At 45.0% G+C, this 20,864-nt stretch overlaps 1 protein-coding gene across 5 annotated transcripts in view; it reads left to right on the top strand.

Moving 5' to 3' along the window:
* The window catches only part of ACACB (acetyl-CoA carboxylase beta), a 162,621-nt gene that overhangs the window by 129,879 nt on the left and 11,878 nt on the right, over positions 1-20,864 (top strand). For all 5 annotated transcript variants that reach the window (XM_073021076.1, XM_037996568.2, XM_037996570.2 and 2 more), the window contains 11 exons: positions 64-219; positions 1,591-1,794; positions 2,947-3,102; positions 8,655-8,777; positions 9,201-9,470; positions 10,629-10,726; positions 13,003-13,123; positions 15,666-15,776; positions 16,681-16,824; positions 17,895-18,015; positions 19,811-19,907. In XM_073021076.1, coding sequence (XP_072877177.1) covers positions 64-219; positions 1,591-1,794; positions 2,947-3,102; positions 8,655-8,777; positions 9,201-9,470; positions 10,629-10,726; positions 13,003-13,123; positions 15,666-15,776; positions 16,681-16,824; positions 17,895-18,015; positions 19,811-19,907 — 1,601 coding nt within the window. The remainder of the gene's footprint in view (positions 1-63; positions 220-1,590; positions 1,795-2,946; positions 3,103-8,654; positions 8,778-9,200; positions 9,471-10,628; positions 10,727-13,002; positions 13,124-15,665; positions 15,777-16,680; positions 16,825-17,894; positions 18,016-19,810; positions 19,908-20,864) is intronic.

Here is a 20,864-nt window from a genome sequence, read left to right on the forward strand (position 1 = left end):
CTGCCAGTTGGGAGTGGACCTGCACCCCTGGCCTGAGCTGCTGCCCCTCCCGCCCTTTGGCAGGAAGCCTCCTTTGAGTACCTGCAGAACGAGGGTGAGCGGCTGCTCCTGGAGGCCATGGATGAGCTGGAGGTGGCGTTCAACAACACCAGCGTGCGCACCGACTGCAACCACATCTTCCTCAACTTCGTGCCCACTGTCATCATGGACCCCTTGAAGGTCTTGCCTTTGCGGGGGGGTCTCACCGGGCTCTGGGTCTACCCTCTGAGCCATGTTGATTCAGGGTATTGTGTCCTGCCACTCGAGACCTGGATTCCAGGATGAATCCATGCATATTTGAGCCTCGGTTGCTGCAGGAGGAGAACAAACCTTCTGCCATTCAATTCTAGAGCTATGTTTCAGCCATGCCCTGCACGTGAGTGCTTTACTTTAAGGATGACAAGGATGCTCAAAATGTCTTACAAAACAAACGTTTGTCTTTTCCCTAGTTCCAGGCTGCACTGGGGACTGCATGTGGGTGGGGAGAAGCGTGAGACTGTGAGGTCTGTGGCTGAGTGTTCCTTGTCAGGCGGCTCTTCACGAGCAGACAGACCTTTATGGTGGTGATTCTGGAATGAAACAAGTCCTGCCTGTAATCCTAGTACTTTGGGAGGCTGAGGTGGGTAGGTTGCTTGAGCCCAGGAATTTAAGAGAAGCCTGGGCAACATAGAGAGACCCTATGTCTACTAAAAATTTTTAAAATTAAAAAATAAAATAATAAAATTATTAATAAAATTAATATTGATAATAACATATATAAATTACATAATATATTTTATTTTATTATTTAATATTATTAAAATAATTAATACAATAATATTATTAAAAAGAGAAGTCCTGATACATCCGTTTGGTGTCTGGGGGATTCAGGGAACCCATGCGGCTGCTCTGGCCTCACTAGTTCACGTAGTTCCAGAAGGAAACAGTTCAATGGCTTGAGTCAAAGACATGTAAAGATAATATAACGTAGCAGTACTAGCTCAGTCACTTATCAGCCTCAGTTTCCTTATCTGTCAATGAGGGATAAAAAAGCTCGCCTCTCTTGAGTACTTACAAGGGCGCAGTGAGGTAAAGAGTTTTAAGGGCCAGGCACGGTGGCTCAAGCCTGTAATCCCAGCACGTTGGGAGGCCGAGACGGGCGGATCACGAGGTCAGGAGATCGAGACCATCCTGGCTAACACGGTGAAACCCCGTCTCTACTAAAAAAATACAAAAATTAGCCGGGCGCGGTGGCGGGCGCCTGTAGTTCCAGCTACTCAGGAGGCTGAGGCAGGAGAATGGCGTGAACCCAGGAGGCAGAGCTTGCAGTGAGCTGAGATCCGGCCACTGCACTCCAGCCTGGGGGACAGAGCGAGACTCCGTCCCAAAAAAAAAAAAAAAAAAGAGTTTTAAACGCTTAGCAAGAGCCGTTGCTTGTTATTAAACTTTTTGTTGGATACATACTATGTCCCAGGCGTTTTTGCAGTCAGTATATCTCATCCTCTTATTAGTATCAGTGTTATTGCAAATGTCCTTGGGATGTCTGGGCCCTGAAACTGTGTTTTGGGGCAGATCGAGGAGTCCGTGCGCTCCATGGTTATGCGCTACGGCAGCCGGTTGTGGAAACTCCGCGTGCTGCAGGCTGAAGTCAAGATCAACATACGCCAGACCACCACCGGCAGCGCTGTTCCCATCCGCCTGTTCATCACCAATGAGTCGGGCTACTACCTGGACATTAGCCTCTACAAAGAAGTGACTGACTCCAGATCTGGAAATGTAAGGCTGGCTCGTGCCATGGGGGTCTAAGTCAAAGCAGAAGCAGGCTGCTTGGGCCATCAATTTGTAGATTAAGAAGGCGTTTGGAGGCACTCTTACCTTTCTCTGCCTTGTCATTCTGGGTTGGGGTAGTCCCCTCTGAGTGTTATGTTAAATATGTTAGCCTTTGAATCTTGGTTTTTCGTTCACCTAAGAAGGAGAGTGAATCTCCAAGTTTAATCCATTCTGTGGCCATATTTGGATTTTTGATAGAGATGAGGTGTCACCATATTGGCCAGGCTGGTCTCTAACTGCTGACTTCAAGTGATCTGCCCACCTTGACCTCCCAAAGTGCTGGGATTATAGGCATGAGTCACCACACCTGGCCATCTGGCTGTATTTGGGATAAGTTGTACACTGCTATGGTTGACTATAATGCAGTCCTCAGATTGGTTCACTTAGGGAAATACTTTTCCCAACCATGTTCTCGGACTTTTGTAAAGTGACTTAAATATTCTTTTGACTGCCAGTTAAATTCATTTGTGTGTACATAAATATATATGTATATATACATGCCATTTTTTAAAGAGATATTGCCAAGACTGGGCTTGAACTCCTGAGTTCAAGCAATCTTCTGGCCTCAGCCTCCCAAGTAGCTGGGACTATAGGCACATGCCACTGTGCCTGGCTATGCACTTTTATTTTGGAATAATTGAAGACTGAAGACTCTCAAGCAGTTACAAAATTAGTACAGAGGGAAAAAAAAATAGTGCAGAAGATTTTCACCCAGTTTCCCCCAATGTTAATGTTGAACTTCACCATTGTATGTCATCAAAACAGGAAATTGACATTGGCACAGGACTGTTCACACCAACATGGACCACATTCAGATATCACCAGTGTTTCCATGAATGCCTGTTTGTTGGGAGTGTGTGGTGCTCTGATCGCTGTGTTTTTGGAACTGTGTATCCGCAGCACCTGTTGTCCCTTCTTGTTCTGGTTCTCCATGGTGGTGAAGAAGAGAGTTTTACCTAGCGCAGGCACTCACTTTGTTATGCCATGCGACCTGCTTTGCTTCCCCCATCTGCATTTTTATTGAGGACTGGGCAGAAATAAATTGGGGGAGTAGTGTGATTTTCTCTCACTCTCTGTTTTCCTTCCTTTCTGATCCAGATCATGTTTCACTCCTTTGGCAACAAGCAAGGGCCCCAGCACGGGATGCTGATCAATACTCCCTACGTCACCAAGGATCTGCTCCAGGCCAAGCGATTCCAGGCCCAGTCCCTGGGAACTACCTACATCTATGACTTCCCAGAAATATTCAGACAGGCAAGTGCGGCGGCTCAGACGCAGTACCACCCTGGTCCTCCCAGCAGATTCCACCAGAACCAAAGCCCATCCTTAATTCTCCTTCTAAAGACCTAGTCTAGGCTGGGCGTGGTGGCTGACGCCTGTAATCTCAGTACTTTGGGAGGCCAAGGCGGGAGGATTACGAGGTCAGGAGATCAGGACCATCCTGGCTAACATGGTGAAACCTTGTCTCTACTAAAAAAAAAAGAAAAATTAGCCGTGCGTGGTGGCGGGCGCCTGTAGTCCCAGCTGCTCTGGAAGCTGAGGCAGGAGAATGGTATGAACCCGGGAGGCGGAGCTTGCAGTGAGCCGAGATCGCACCACTGCACTCCAACCTGGGTGACAAAGTGAGACTCTGTCTCAAAGAAAAAAAAAAAAAAAAACCTAGTCTAAGGAACAAGGTTTTGCCAGGTGCGGAGGCTCATGCCTGTAATCCCAGCACTTTAGGAGGCCAAGGAGGGAGGATTGCTTGAGCCCAGAAGTTGAAGAACCCCATCTCTACAAAATATACAAAAATTAGCCGGGCATGGTGGCACATGCCTGTAGTCCCAGCTACTTGAAGGCTGAGGCAGGAAGGATCACCTGAGCCTGGGAGGTCGAGGCTGCAGTGGGCCGTGATGGCACCACTGTACTTCAGCCTGGGTGACCAAGTGAAACCTCATCTTCAAAAAAAAAAGAACAAGGTCTTCATTGAAGAAAAATAAATAAATGTGTTGGGAACTACTTCATAGTATTTTTCTTCAAATAAGACTAATTTATCCCAATGATAGGAGTAATAGGATATAGAAACTTCAGAAAATAAAGGAGGATGGAATAAAGAAAAAAATAATTCCTATTCCCATACTCTGATGACAAGTTGCTTAACATTTTGATGTGTTTCCTTCTGGTCTTTTTAATGGTCATTTAGTAAGTACCTACTACTTGCCAGGCACCATTCGAAGTCTAGGTAGCTCTAGGAAAGAGGAGGGGTCACTGCCTTTGAGTAATTTTTAGTCTACTCTTAAAAAATAATGTTTTGGGTTGGGTACAGTGGCTCACACCTGTAATCCCAGTACTTTGAGAGGCTGAGGCAGGTGGATCATTTGAGGTCAGGCGTTTTAAGACCAGCCCGGCCAACATGGTGAAACCCCATCTCTACTAAAAATGCAAAAATTAACCAAGCATGGTGGTGGGCACCTGTAGTCCCAGCTACTCGGGAGGCTGAGGCAAGAGAATCGCTTGAACCTGGGAGGTGGAGGCTGCAGTGAGCCGAGATGGTGCCACTGCACTCCAGCCCTGGTGACAGAGCGAGACTCTGTCTCGAAAACAAAAAAATAATGTTTTGTTATGTTTTTCTGATGATTAAAGTATACCTAGGAAACTATGGAAAGGTAAGAATAAGGAAATAAAATTCTACTCATATGTAATTTTCCCACCATCAATGCCTGAAAGAACATTTGGGTGCATTTTCTTTAAGTATTTTTTATGCCTTTATATATTTATGCCATAGGGACTTTAAAGGAGCCTGAACCACTGACATTGGTGATGTGAATGTCTCTTCACTTCCCACTATTGCTTTGTGAATGACATTCATGAAACCGAGGTCAGGGACCTTCCAGTGTTGGCAGAAAGCGTCTGTTCCTACCTGTGCCCATGCCTCACGCACAGAGGATACGGAAGAGTAGGAAAAGCTGCTCTCTAGAGTCACTCAGGCCTCGGCTCAAATGCTGGATCTGTCCCCTTGCTTCCTGTTGTCCCTAGCCAAGTTCCTTCACCTCTCTGGGCCTCAGTTTCCTCTTCTGTAAAATAAGGATAATAACAGTACCTACCACATAAGGTTGTTGGAAAAGTATGCGTGTTCAGTGGGTGCTTAATAAGTGGAAACTCTTATGATTAAGAATGTCATTGTCTGTATCCTATTGCCTTTGACCTCAAGAGCCATAAGAGAAGAAACGTGACTAAACCAGGAGCAAATCCATTGTCTCTTTTTTAGATAAAGAAGCAGAATGCTATGGATGACTGATACATTTGAAAACTTAGATGTAGTGGAAATTTTCCGAGGAAAATAGATCTCATCAAAAATGACTATAGAATAAATTAAAATCTGATCTGAATACTTATAAGCATTAAAGAAATTAATCGTTTTTAAAAATTGGGCCCAGATAGTTTTATAACAATTTTACCAAACCTTTAGGAAACAGATAGTTCTCTCTGTATTTAGATTGTTTAGAGAGTTTTAAAAGGTGAGTGCTTCTTAACTCATTTTTTCAGGTTATTACCTTAACATTAATCCCAGGTAGGAACTTCAGGAAAAGGGAAATTGGTTATTTTATTATGAACACAGGCATAAAAATAATAAAATATGAACATATGAAATCCAGTAATGATTTTTTTTAAAGTTTAGACAAAGTAGAGTTTATCCTGTGTCTTCTTATATGATTTGATATTAGGAAGTCTATTCATGTATTTACCATATTAATAGATTAAGAAAAATCTTAAATATCTTAACAGATGTAAAAAATATTTGACAAGACAGCATCTATTTATAATAAAAGCTTTTAACAAACTAAGAATAGAAGGGAATTTATTTATCTTGATAGAGGATATTAACCCAAAATTAATAGAATCTAATGGTGAAATGTTAGAAGTATTCTCTTTAAAGACAAGTACAGGACAGAAATGTCCATTATCACAGCTTCTGTTATACATTTTTTGCTGGAGTTCCTGGATAACGCAATAACCAAGAAAAAGAAATGAAGTATAAAGACAGGAAAGAAAAAAAGCAAAATTATGAATTTTTTGCAGATGATCTAAATGTCTCTATAAGAAATCCAAGAGAATCTATAGAAGCAGTTACAGAATACAGCAAGATTGCTAGACATAAGATTTCAGTGTACAAAAAATAATTGCATTATTATCAATTGTAATCGATAATTGCGATTGCAATAGACCAGTTGTAATTGCAATAGACTAGCAGTAATTGCACAATGTAATTGGAGAAAAAAATGCCATTTACAAGACTATAAGTTTATCTAGGAAAAAATAAAAAATTAAGATCTTTATGGAGGAAATTTTAAAACTTCATTGAGTGACATTAAGCCTAAATTAATGGAGAGATATACCATGCTCATGAATGATGGGAAGATTCAATGTTGTGTTTTTATCAAATTAATAAATTCTATGTAATTCCAGGGATTTTCTGGTGAAACTTGGAGGCTGATCCTAAAATTCATATGGAAAAGTAAAAGCTCATGAATAGCAAAAACAATTTTGAATAAGAACAGAGTCAGGAGGAGTCATCTTAGCAGATGCCATCACTTTATTTTAAGACAACAGTAATTAAGACAGTGTGGTGGTGTGACAGAACTAGACAGAACAGGGAGCCTAGACTCAGACTCACTCATAAATAGAATGTTGATAGAATGCGGAGGTGGGATTGTGAATGAGGGGATGATCTTTGGGAAATTGCTTATCTGATTGGAAAAAATAAACTTCGATCTCTGCCACATCCAATAACAAAAATAAACTTTGAGAGGATTAAAGCCACCTGGAGTCAGTGAAAAGCATAAGCTATACAGGAAAAGACCCATAAATTTACATTAAAACTTAAAAGTTGTTCCTGCAAAAGAGAAAAGACAAGTCCCAGATTGGGAGAATACATTTTGGTGCCTTATGATCAGCAGGGGATTAGAAGTAGCTCATCTATAGAAGGCTTATAAATCAATGAGGAAAGAAAGCAAAACCATACAAAATAGGGGTAGGGGTTATAAACAGAAAGCTTGCCAAAAAAGAAACCCACATGGTTAATAAACATATTAAAAGGCACTCACCTCACTAATAATCAGTGAAGTACAGGTTAATACCACAATATGGTTTCACACACAGCAGTTAAGTAAACATTAAAAAATTGTACATGCCAGTGTGGTGGCTCACACCTGTAATCCCAGCACTTTGGGAGGTTGAGGTGGGCAGATTGCTTGAGCTCAGGAGTTCGAGACCAGCCTGGGCAACATGGCAAAGCCCCGTCTCTACAAAAAATTTAAAAAATAGTCAGGTGTGGTGGCGCATGCCTGTAGTCCCAGCTACTGAGGCTGAGATGGGAGGATTACTTGAACCTGGGAGTTTGAGGCTGCAGTGAGGTGTAGCCATGACTACACCACTGCACTCCAGCTTGGGTGACACAACAAGACCCTCAAAAAAACTTTACAAGACCAAATGCTGTAGAATATATGGAGCAGAAGAGTCCTTGTATGTTCTTACTGTGCTTGTGAAGGGATTCAAAAACATTGGGAGCAATAATATCAGTGAAGTTGAAGCTTCACATTCCCTGTGTCCCAGAAATTCTACAATTCCACTCCTAGGTGTATGCACGTGTGTGTGTGTGTGTGTGTGTACACATCTATCTTTTTTTTTTTTTTTTTTTTGAGACAGAGTCTCGCTCTGTCACCCAGGCTGGAGTGCAGTGGCGAGATCTCGGCTCACTGCAACCTCCACCTCCAGGGTTCAAGCGATTCTCCTGTCTCAGCCTCTGGAGTAGCTGGGATTACAGGCGTGCACCACCGTGCCTGGCTAATTTTTTAATTTATAGTGGAGACAGGGTTTCACTATGTTGTCCAGGCTGGTCTCAAACTCCTGGCCTCAGGTGATCTGCTCGCCTCAGCCTCCCGAAGTGTTTGGATTACAGGCGTGAACCACTGCGCCCGGCTGTCTGTCTGTCTCTATATCTATATCTCCATATATACAGAGAGAGAGAGAAAGAGAATGGAAAACTGAACAGCAGACCAGAGTAAAATTTATCAATATGGATAAATCTCTCAAACAAAGAGGAATAGAAAAAGTAATTTTGCAGCTGGGCGTGGTAGCTCACACCTGTAATCCCAGCACTTTGGGAGGGCATGGTGGGTGGATCACCTGAGGCTGTGAGTTCGAGACCAGCCTAACCAACATGGAGAAACCCCATCTCTACTAAAAATACAAAATTAGCTGGGCGCGGTGGTGCATCCCTGTAATCCCAGCTACTCAGGAGGTTGAGGCAGGAGAATCACTTGAATCCGGGAGGTGGAGGTTGCGGTGAGCCGAGATCGCACCACTGCCCTCCAGCCTGGGCAACAAGAGTGAAAAAAAAAAAAAAAAAAAAGAGTATTTCGCAGAAGAATGTGTCCAGTGTGGTACCATTTATTTAAAGTTTGCAGTGCAAAATAATACTGTGTGTTTCCAATGTATGCATACAGGATGAAGGAAAATAGGAAAAAAGCATGCATAGGACTGGTAGGCACTGAATTCAAGGGAATGGTCACCTGTGGGTTGGAGGTGGGAGGAAGAATGAGCTGGGGCTTCAGTCGCATCTCTCGTCTTTCTTTCAAATACCTTAACTATGGAAAAATCAAGACTTGACAGAGCCACTGGATGGGTGCTTTAAATATTTCATGATTTGAAAAGAGAGTGAACTACAAAATTCGCCCTGGAATCATGACGCATCATCTCTATCTGGGAAAGATAGTTCCTCCCTACTGATGACTTCAAGCTTTTTCTCTTTCCTCTTCTCTCCCCAGGCTCTCTTTAAACTGTGGGGCTCCCCAGACAAGTATCCCAAAGACATCCTGACATACACTGAATTAGTGTTGGACTCTCAGGGCCAGCTGGTGGAGATGAACCGACTTCCTGGTGGAAATGAGGTAACAGCAGAGCCTCGCCCCTGACTGGAGTCGCCCCCTTAAAAATATTTTTGGACCAGGTGCAGTAACTCACACCTGTAATCCCAGGACTTTGGGAGGCCAAGGTGGGTGCATCACTTGAGGTCAGAAGTTCAAGACCAGCCTGGGCTACATGGTGAGAACCTGTCTCTACATAAAATTTAAAAATTAGCTAGGTGTGGTGGTGCACACCTATAGTCCCAGCTACTCGAGAGACTGAGGCAGGGGTGATTGCTTAAGCCCAGAAGGTTGAGGCTGTAATGAGCTATGATTGCACCACTGTACTCTGGCCTGGGCAACAGAGCAAGACCCTATATCAAAAATAATAATAATAACTAAAATAAAAAGAAAGTTTTCCTCCAGAGAAACAAACTCATTTTCCTTGTGCATTCATCCCCTTGCCAGGTGGGCATGGTGGCCTTCAAAATGAGGTTTAAGACCCAGGAGTACCCAGAAGGACGGGACATGATCGTCATCGGCAACGATATCACCTTTCGCATCGGATCCTTTGGCCCTGGGGAGGACCTTCTGTACCTGCGGGCATCTGAGATGGCCCGGGCAGAGGGCATTCCCAAAATCTACGTGGCAGCCAACAGTGGCGCCCGTATTGGCATGGCAGAGGAGATCAAACACATGTTCCACGTGGCTTGGGTGGACCCAGAAGACCCCCACAAAGTACGTTGTGAAGCTGGTGGGGCAGGGTGATTCTGCTTAGCTACTGCTGTATTTTCAGTAGGAGTGCTAGCACCTGCAAGAGGTGAAAAAAAATCTCACTTATGTATAAAGCACAGGTATACATGTGGTGTATAAACAGGCGTACAGTATATCAGTGATATTAACATTTCACTGTGGGGGGGATGGGAATGGTGATTAGAAAAAAAAGATATAAAAAGGCTCCTTATGGAAATAATGAAAGAAGTCTGTAAACCCTGAGCTGACATATACTGTGTGCTCCTGAACGCAGGGTGCACTGAGGATGCAGAGGTGATTGTGCCAACTCCCTGGCCGCATAGTGTTCTTAGAATTGTGGCTCACACCTGTCATCCCAGCAACCCAGGAGGCTTGGGTGGGAGGATAGCTTGAAGCCAGGAATTCATGACCAACCTAGCTGACCTGGGCAGCATAGCCAGACTTCGTCTCTACTAATTAAAAAACTAAGTGAGCGTGATAGTGCATGCCCGTAGTCAGCCCCAGCTACTTGGGAAGTTGAGGTGGGAGGATCACTTGGAGCCCAGGAGTTCAAGGCTGCACCGAGCCGTGATCATCATACCACTGCACTCCAGACTGGGCAACTGAGTGAGAACCCCCACCTCAATTAAAAACAAAATCTTCGGGGAGTTGTATAGATACCAGGTGCCATAAAAGGCAAGATGAATGGGGGAAACACATGCATTCTGAGATGTGAAACGACAGGGAACAGTCATCCTTTCCATTCAGAGCATGCTTTCTCTGGGGGTGGTATTGCCCACTACCCCCAAGAAGACAGAAAAATAATTTTTGGGGTGGCAATAAAGTATTTGTTAACATATATACATATACAGAGTATGTAAACAGTGGATAAACAGTGTATCTTGAAAATTAAAATTTCATGTTGGGGTGCTGGCAATAAGAAATAAAAATGAGATGGTCCTTAGAGGAGAGCTTAGCTCAAAGCAGAACTTCAGTTTATGGATGTTATTAATATGGTATTTACATGAGATGTATTAATGTGTCATTGACATGTTACTAACATGTTATTAACATCCATCCCTACAATGTTCACATTAAAAAAAAAAAACAGTGGCTTTCAGTGCAGGGAACTGGGTTCATAGCCTCACTAAAATATTTTTTAAGGGATTTAAATACCTGTACCTGACTCCCCAAGACTACACCAGAATCAGCTCCCTGAACTCTGTCCACTGTAAACACATCGAGGAAGGAGGAGAATCCAGGTAAATAACTTATCAGGTAGCTCCTTAATTTTGCTTGTGGTTAATTTCAACTGTCTTCTTTCCTCGGGGCTTGTGGTGGTATTTTCCAGCGGGGTGGTGGTGTTTGTATGATGGGAACCAATGCCTGTTGGGGGCACTGATGCCTTAAACATTTGTTATACTCTCCAAGGTGAATCCATCCTTGTCATTCTAAGATGAGTGACTCCTTTCACAAAAATAGCACTTCATGCAGGGAGAATGAGATTGGATTCTCGTGAATCTACTAGGAGCTGCAGGCTCAGTTTTTATGACCAAACTGATATAGCGGTGACTTGGCAAACTGGGAAGGTATGGGTGGGGCAGAGAGAGGTCTGTTCTTTGAGAGCATTCAAAGGCTACTATCTTTTCCAGCACAAGTTATGTTTTTCTTAGTGGCATTAACTGATTCAGGATTTCCCAGACTGGGTTTTTTTGCCATGTTAGTGATAAGTTGGGGGGAAATTCCATAGTCAGATGAGTTTGGGAAACACTGGGTTAAATGAGATCTCATGAACATCTTTATTGCAGGCCTTCTCAGTACCTGTAGCATGCTGTATTAGCGTTCTCCAGAGGGACGGAACTAGTAGGATATATGTATATATGAAAGGGACTTTATTAAGGAGAATTGACTCACACGATCATAAGGTGAAGTCCCATGATAGGCCGTCTGCAAGCTGAGGAGCAAGGAAGCCAGTAGTGTCTCGGTCTGAGTCTAAAAGCCTCAAAAGTGGGGAAGCCAACAGTGCAGCCTTCAGTGGCCAAAGGCCCGAAGGCCCCTGGCAAACCACTGGCATAAGTCCAAGAGTCCAAAGGCTGAAGAACCTGGAGTCTGATGTTTGAGGGAAGGAAGCATCCAGAGTGTGAGAAAGATGAAAGCCAGAAAACTCAGCAAGCCAGCGTCTTTTGCCTGCTTTTTCTAGCCGCGCTGGCAGCTGGATGATTGGATGGTGCCCACCCACATTGAGGGTAGGTCTTCCTCTGCCAGTCCACTGACTCAAATGTTAATCTCCTCTAGCAACACCCTCACAGACACACCCAGAAACAATACTTTGCATCCTAAAGTTGACAATATTAACCATCACACATGCTAAAGTGCATTGTGAATCTCTAACAGAGGCTGGCTGGACAGTGTTTCTTATGCTTATTATATGGCCCTGAAATCTTAGATTGATTGATTGTGAACAGGCTTCCTCTGGGTACCCCCATCTCTCTGAGACCATTGGAGGAATATGGGCTGAGGGTGACATTTCACTGAGACAGCCTTTGCACAAGCAGACATCTTTTTTTGTGTAAACCAAAAAGTATCTGAGACAGGTCTCAATCAATTTAGTTTATTTTGCCAAGGTTAAGGACACATCCAGAAGCAAAGAACACGGAATCATAGAAACCATCTGTGGCCTGTGCCTTTCTTCAAAGATGATTTGGGGGCCTTCAGTATTTAAAGGAGAAAAGCAGGCTGGAGGGGAAAGAGGGAAGTTCTGGTAATCACATGTTGCAAGAGAAAAGGCACAGGCAGGGGAAGTCAGTTATGTATTCTTCTTGCGCTCAGTAAGTCAGCACTTTCTATAAGATAAGGCGGACATAAAGGAACAACCTGTGGAGATATTTCACCTTTTATCTGTATCTATCTGCTTACAAAAGAAACCAAAGGAAAGGCAGCTTGCACGACTCAGCTTCAGCTTAAATTGTTCCTTTTGGCATTGTGAATCGTGGTCCTAGTTTTTATTTTCCTTTCACAGATGGGAGCAGGGTGATGAATGATTTATTTATTTGTTTATTTATTTGAGACAGAATCTTGCTCTGTCACCCAGGCTGGAGTGCAGTGGTGCAATTTTGGCTCACTGCAACCTCCACTTCCCAGGTTCAAGTTATTCTTCTCCCACAGCCTCCCAAGTAGCTGGGATTACAGGCATGTGCCACCACGTCCAGCTAACTTTTGTATTTTTAGTAGAGATGGGGTTTCACCATATTGGTCAGGCTGGTCTCGAACTCCTGACCTCAAGCGATCTGCCCACCTCGATCTCCCAAAGTGCTGGGATTACAGAGCAGGGTGATGATTGTTGATTCCGTACTTGCCCTTTTAGAAATCTCAGCACCCATTGTGAGGGTCCTAGATGCCAATTTCATTTTGCCTCTGGATGCTTTGTCTGCTTCCAATCTCTCACCTTGCTGCCCAGTCAGTCCCTCCTTGGAAAATGCATCCACCTTGGATTTTTCTGGGCTAGAGCCCAGCCTTTAACCTGTGTTTGCTTCTGAAGATACATGATCACGGATATCATCGGGAAGGATGATGGCTTGGGCGTGGAGAATCTGAGGGGCTCAGGCATGATTGCTGGGGAGTCCTCTCTGGCTTACGAAGAGATCGTCACCATTAGCTTGGTGAGTCTTCTTCTATTTTCTCTTACTTTTCAACTTTCCATTATAGAAACTTTAAAATAGTCACAAAATTAGAGAGAATCAATAATAAACTCCATGTGCCCATCACATACCTCCTACAGTTACCACATGCCGCCCCACTGCTATTTCCTCAATCTCACCCCCATCCCCTGCACCCTGTTTTAGAGTATTTTAAAGCCAACCCCCATCATGTCTTTTCATCCACAAATACTTAAGTGTAGATCTTTTTTTTTTTTTTTTTTTTTTTTTTTTTGAGATGGAGTCTTGCTCAGTTGCCCAGGCTGGAGTGCAGTGGCCGGATCTCAGCTCACTGCAAGCTCCGCCTCCCGGGTTCCTGCCATTCTCCTGCCTCAGCCTCCTGAATAGCTGGGACTAGTTTTTTGTATTTTTTAGTAGAGACGGGGTTTCACCATGTTAGCCAGGATGGTCTTGATCTCCCGACCTCGTGATCTGCCCGTCTCAGCCTCCCAAAGTGTAAGGGTAGATCTTTAACAGATAAGGACTCCCATCCTCTTCCCATGCTTTTTAAAAACATAACTGAAATACAAATATTACACCCAACAGAATCAGCAATATCACTGGAACCCAGTGTGGTTTAACAGTTGTCTCAAAATACCCTTTTTTAGTGATTTGTTTGAATCAGGGTCTGATCTCATCTTATTTTAAAGGTATTGAATGTTTAGAAGAACTTTTATATGACTTTAACTGGCATATAAGGAGTAGTCCCCATCCCATCCCCATAGTCTTTCCAAAGATGTTTTCTGTTTCTAGTAGTAGTACTACTGTAGTACTATAGTAGTACTGTAGTACTGTAGTAGTACTACAGTAGTACTGTAGTAGTAGTAGCAGTAGTACTAGTAGTAATTCTAGTACTAGCAATAGTAGCAGTAGTGGTGGCGGTGGTGGTGGTGGTGGTGTTTGTGGTGGTGAATCTGTATGGGTCTAAGGCAGAGTAAGAGACCAAGGCAAGTTTCTCAGCAGGAGTGAAAGTTTATTAAAAGTTTTAGAGCAGGCCGGGCACGGTGGCTCAAGCCTGTAATCCCAGCACTTTGGGAGGCCGAGTTGGGTGGATCACGAGGTCAGGAGATCGAGACCATCCTGGCTAACACGGTGAAACCCCATCTCTACTAAAAAATACAAAAAACTAGCCGGGCGAGGTGGCGGGCGCCGGTAGTCCCAGCTACTCGGGAGGCTGAGGCAGGAGAATGGCGTAAACCCGGGAGGCGGAGCTTGCAGTGAGCTGAGATCCGGCCACTGCACCCCAGCCTGGGTGACAGAGCAAGACTCCGTCTCAAAAAAAAAAAAAAAAAGTTTTAGAGCAAGAACGAAATGAAGTACACTTGGAAGAGAGCCCAGCAAGACAACTTGAGAGATTCAAGTGCCTCATCTGACCCTTTTGGGTTGTTATGCATTGGCTTGATTCTAGGGTTTGTGTTTCTTCCCTTGGGGTGGGCTGTCTGCATGCAAGTGGCCTGCCAGCACTTAGGAGGGCCGCATGCAGTGTGTTTACTGAAGTTGTGTGCGTGCTCACTGGAGGCCTTCTTCCCTTACCAGTCAAGTGTTCCTAGAAGCAGGTCATGTAGCAGATAAACTCTGCCAGCTTGCCTCTTAGTGTGCATGCTTGAGCCCACCTGCCCAGCAACCGAGATCTGATTGGGAAGCTGCTGATCACTGGCTTCAAGTGTTTTCCATCTATCAGGAGCCAGCCTGTCCCTGGAGCCAGCTGTGACCAATTGTTATTTTAGAGAGACACTTTAACAACTGCCTAACTATCACCTGATGGTTGCCTTCCTCTCCTGCCCTGCTCATGTCTGCCTACCTACCTACTCTAACAGCAGCAGCAGCAGGAGTAATCGCGCTCTTTAATGATAAACTGCCTTGGAAGGCCTTATTTTTATATACAATGTTGAATCTTCAGTTTCCAAGGTGGTAAATGCTGGTCATAGGCATCTTCCTTGGGCTTGTTTTCTAGCTTATATGTACAGTCTTTTTACTTTGAAGTCATTTAGGACCCACCACAAGTTACAAGATAGTACAGAGAATTTCCAAGTACCCTTCACCCCCCTTCCCCCATGGCACTCACATAACCCTAGTACATTATCAAAACCAGGAAATCGATATTGGCACAATATTGTTAACTCAGTACAGACCTTATTTGAATTTCACTAGTTTTTACATGCACTCCTAGGTGTCCTTTTGGTTGTTAAGAGGCTGCAATGGCCCTCGAATGCCCAAGCTCAGAAGAGCTACACACAAGCCTCTTAAGATCTGAAATGTTCAGTGTCTGCTGCTTGTCTTTACGGCAGTCTTTGTTAACTGTGTTACTTCCATATAGGAATCCAAGCTCAATAAAGTGGCCCGAAGAATAGGCTTTTGCCTCTCCTGAGGTTTGGCTTCAAATCGGGTTGCCGTTGGTCAAAACATAACTTCCATTTGGGCCCAGCAGGTTCCTGGACTCTTCGCTGCTGTGGGGGGTGGGTCCCTTACCACTCTCCAGAATTCAGAAGGGCTCCTCTCTCCACAGGTGACCTGCCGAGCCCTTGGGATCGGGGCCTACTTGGTGAGGCTGGGCCAGCGAGTGATCCAGGTGGAGAACTCTCACATCATCCTCACGGGAGCAAGTGCTCTCAACAAGGTGACGAAAAAGGGGCCTGTGCGGAGTGGATCCTTGGGGGCAGGAGTCATTTTAACATTCTCGTTGGTCTCTGGTCAGGTATTTTTCTCAATATGAAACCAGTTTCATTCCTACTGATGCAAGAACTCTTTTTTTCCTATTTGCAGTTATCTGGGCTCCTTATGAGAAAAAAAAAATAGTTTTAGGCTATTCTGGTGGATCTAACTCCCTGTATTACTGATATTTTAAAAGAAATTATTAAAGTGCCATAACGCATTGCAGAAAATTAGAAAAGGACCCCCCAGGAAAGTAATTTTGCAGCTTCTATCATTCTGGTATAGCTTGCTCTCATCTTCTGTCTTTATGTGACTAATATATAGTGGATACACAGTTTTGTATTCTACTATTCTCACTGTATTAAAACATTTTCCATGTTGAAAAGTCTCTATCCTTAATGTCTGCTCAAATCCCAGCCGAAGTCTTCAAGTCTGGTTCTTGAACCAACAGCATCAGCATCAGCATCAGCATCAGCATCAGCATCAGCATCAGCATCAGCTGGGAACTTTTTAGAAATGCAAATCCTCAAGCCCTGCTGCAGACGTGCTGAATCAGAAACTCTAACTAGGGTTTTGCTTTTGAGATGGCCAAGGTAGCAGTCAGCAGCATCACCGGTTCTCAAATTGGGCTCCATGTTGGAATTACCTAGAAACTAAAAAACAAACAAAATGCAAAAACTAATGCCTGGGTCCCAGCCTCATAGATTCTGATCTAATTGGTCGGAATGTAGCCTGAGCTTCAGGATTTTTGAAATCCACTGGGTGATTCTAATGTGTAGCCAGGATTGAGAAGTGCTGAGATTATTTCCAAACAGGTGGTAGAGCTCTGCGCCATGCAGGATGTTGCTAACCATGTTGTGTCAAAGCAGGTCCTGGGAAGAGAGGTCTACACATCCAACAACCAGCTGGGTGGCGTTCAGATCATGCATTACAATGGCGTTTCCCACATCACCGTGCCAGATGACTTTGAGGGGGTTTATACCATTCTGGAGTGGCTGTCCTATATGCCAAAGGTGCAGTACTCCCCCTGCAGCTTAGAGCCTGGAAGACTCTATCATCAAGCTCACGGGCTAATTGTGTCCCTGTCACCTCCTGGGTGGTGTGGGAGGCTGGGGAGCAGGAAGCACTGCACATGTGGCTGGGGTTGATTTTTCTTACTCCTTCTTTCTTCTCTCTCTGATGCCTAGCCCTGTACTAGCTGTCCTTTGCTCTTTTGGTAGCACTAATGCCATTGTAAGGATGCTATCTGTTGATCCTTTAGAAAGATGTTGTATTGCCTCTTGACAAGAGGCAGCACTGGACAATACTGAGTCTTCAAGCTTTACAATCAGGCTGGATTTGATTCCTGGATTCCTCCTCAGTAGCTATAAGACACTGAGAGAGTCCCTAAGTTTTTCCAAGCCTGTTTCCTCATCTGTGAAACGGGAATGATAATAGCACCTAACTCATGGTGTTATCATGACGATTAAGTGAAGTGATATTTAGAGCACAGCATTTGATAGGTCCTCACCAAAGTAAGAAGGGCACAATGGTGGGCACAGTTCTTGGTTAACTGTAACATTCCTTACAAATGAGTGAGGTTGTCTTTCTTTATTATAATCATTTCTGAGAGGTTGGGTTTCCAGAGTTCAGGTCATTCCAGATCTTCTGCCAAGAACCCCAAGTCACAAATGTCAGTTTGTATTCCCATGTGCCCCTTTTCCCCATCTGCATGCCATCTGTTACCACTCTCTGCAACCAATCTCTTTTTCTCTTTTTCTTTCTTTTAAGATGTTTTTCCTCCTCTCTGACCATATATAACAGTAGCAACCCTTTCCTGTGTTTCTTTAACTTCCCAGCATCAGTGATGCCATGTGAACCGGGAAGCACACTCAGGAGTTCATAAACTAGATTTCAGAAGAATCCATGGGACGGCCAGTCCTTATCTGGCATTTTCCAATCAGAGCAGTGGCTTCAGGAGCCCTAGGGAGGGGGATATTGGTGCATAACCAGGCATAATCACAGTCAGAGGAGCAAAGTGCTGATCAGAGGCATTATTGACAAGCACCACAGACTGAGTCAGAGACTTGGCTTTCTTTTTTAGGATAATCACAGCCCTGTCCCTATCATCACACCCACTGACCCCATTGACAGAGAAATTGAATTCCTCCCATCCAGAGCTCCCTACGACCCCCGGTGGATGCTTGCAGGAAGGCCTCACCCAAGTAAGTTCTAAAGCATTTTGCCTAGGACCTCGTCTTGGGTTTCTTTCTAGGGCTTGAGACAAAGGAGCACTTAGGTAGAAGGCTTGGTATTTGTTCTCATATCCCAGAGAGGTACACCTGAAATCAAATGCAGGGAGAGTAGAGAAATGGAGATTTTATTCCAGGCTTTTCCTCAGCCATTGACCCAAAAGGGGTGGAAACAGCCTCCAATTTCTGGAGCTAATGGAGGTGGGGTTGCAATGGTGGTCGTGGTCTCCCTCCCCTGATGCTCCATGCTCCGTGGTCTCTAACTGCTCCACTGTCTCATCAGTAGAAAATTCAATGCTGAAACATCAGAGTTTCAAAGAGAAGACTCCATCTTTCTCTCTTTCGTTCTCTCTTACAAAGGAACTCTGTGAGTTTACACAGGATAGGTAATTTGGTCTCTTCTTTTTTTTTTTTTTTGAGACAGTGTTGCTCTGCCGCCCAGGCTGGAGTGCAGTGGCATGATCTTGGCTCACTGCAATCTCTGCCTCCTGGGTTCAAGTGATTCTCCTGCCTCAGTCTACTGAGTAGCTGGGATTACAGGTGCCTGCCACCACACCCAGCTAATTTTTGTATTTTTAGTAGAGACGGAATTTCACCATGTTGGCCAGGCTGGTCTTGAACTCCTGACCTCAAGTGATCTGCCTACCTCAGCCTCCCAAAGTGCTGGAATTATAGACATGAGCCACCATGCCTGGCCAATTTGGCCTCTTCTATACCTACACACACAGACACACACACACATACATGGACACATGAACACACATGCACATGCACACATATTTTTGCATATACACATTCTCTCCTTTTTTCTGAAAGGGCTGAGTTTCTCTCTTGGAGGTATATTATTTCATTCTGAGCAACCAGAACACAACAGGAAAGCTGAGCTGCTCCTGTCACTATATCCCAAATCTAGAATTTCACATGCTGCTACCTTTAGACTTGGCTGCTCCTTGGCAGTGCGACGCAGGAGAGGTGACCCTCGGGAGCATGCCAGACTCCGGCCAGTGCAAGGAGCCCTGTGGCTTCCTTCTCTCTCTTTTCATTTCTCTTGGGCTTTCTGGCCTGTAAACACAGAGGGGCTGCTTATCTCAATTAAAAAATGTTCAGCTTCTCACTGTCAGGCCAGTCCTCAGCAGATGCTGAAGTTGGGCTGTTGCATGCCTGGGTGCCCGGCCTCCCACGCCTGAGACGCCTCCCACTCTGGTTGTGCCTCCTGGTCAGAGCCACAGCCATTTACACTGTCGCATGGATTTAAGTCGTTTCATTCCCACCGATGGCTGTTGTTGACATCATCATATTCTCTCTCTGTCTCTCTCTGGGAAATTGAAACTTTTTTCCCAATTAAGTGGTTATTAAGCTGCAGCCAGCAGCTAGCAGGTGAGGGATGAGTTTTTCGGGGCAGGTGATCCCTTCCTGAAATCCCACCTTCCGGAGGTGTCTGTCCACTCTCTGCATCTTAGGAAGAGAGGGCAGAGACTGTGATTAGAATCTCAGCGCGTTTGGAAGTGGCTGGCCGTGGATGGTAGTCAGATACTCTGTGTGGACTGAATTCTTGACTTGGTATATTTATTGCAGCTTGTTTGTCTTTTGAGGTGTTTTGGGAAGGGGGAAAGGGGTTGGGACCTGTGTGGTTGCAGGTAGAAAGGGGTATCTGGGCTATGAGGTTAAAGCCAGGCTGTCCTTAGGGAGATTTTACACAGCCAGGCGTGTCCTGGGGGCCCCCAGCCACCTGGCCCTCCAGCCTGGGCTTCTGCCCTTCTGCCCACAGCTCTGAAGGGAACATGGCAGAGCGGATTCTTTGACCATGGCAGTTTCAAGGAAATCATGGCACCCTGGGCGCAGACCGTGGTGACAGGACGAGCAAGGTAATCATGAAGATGGGAGCAGGCTGCCCATGTCTGGCTCACCAGGCATTGGGACCCCCAGGTGTGAGACCACGGACCTCCAGGGGCAGTTTTCTTCTGGGCCTCAGGATTTTCTAAAAGAAAAAACCAATCTGGGGGATGGTTTCTGGAGTGTCTGTGTGTGCCCTTAGAAGGTATCTCAGCCAACCTCCTCCTGAGGCCTGGGACCCCTGCCTGTAATCAGTCCCCAGGCCACAAGGGCTGACAACTCCACTGGGCATCAGAAGGTGGCCTTGCGTGCTCTCCTCAGAAAACTTCGCAGACACTGGCACTCTGAATTCCACTGTAGGGGAGCCATGGACAGGAGCCCTGTTGTATGCCAGTGTTGGTGGGAGGCTGAAATGCTTGCATGCTTTCCGAGCTGGGCAGCTCACCCTTCAGCCTTGTAGCCTCCATCTCTTTGGACAGCTCCACCTGCCTGAAAGTTCCTCCTTATAATGAGCCCAGAGCTGCATCCTCATCATTTATCACTCAGGTTCCTGGTACGATGTCGCAGCTGTACGTCCAGGCTCTGTGCTGGACCTGAGGCCAAGCCCCATCTCCATCACTCACACTCTCTGGTCCTCCACATCTGTAAAATAGGGATAATAATTCTACCCCAAAGGATTATTGTGATGATTAGATGCAATAACATAGGTGAAACACTTAAAATGTCCTACATACTCCATAAGTGGGAATGGCTGCTGTCATTTACGTCTTGGGCAATAAATACTAAAGTACATCCAGGGCTGGGCGTTGTGGCTCACGCCTGTAATCCCAACACTTTGAGGCCGAGGCAGGCAGATCACCTGAGGTCAGGAGTTCAAGACCAGCCTGGCCAACATAGCGAAACCCCATCTCTACTTAAAATACAAAAATTAGCTGGGCATGGTGGCAGGTGCCTTTAATCTCAGCTACTCAGGAGGCTGAAGCAGGAGA

This window comes from Chlorocebus sabaeus, chromosome 11 (genome assembly GCF_047675955.1).
Source record: "Chlorocebus sabaeus isolate Y175 chromosome 11, mChlSab1.0.hap1, whole genome shotgun sequence".
In the NCBI taxonomy this organism is placed as follows: Eukaryota; Metazoa; Chordata; class Mammalia; order Primates; family Cercopithecidae; genus Chlorocebus; species Chlorocebus sabaeus.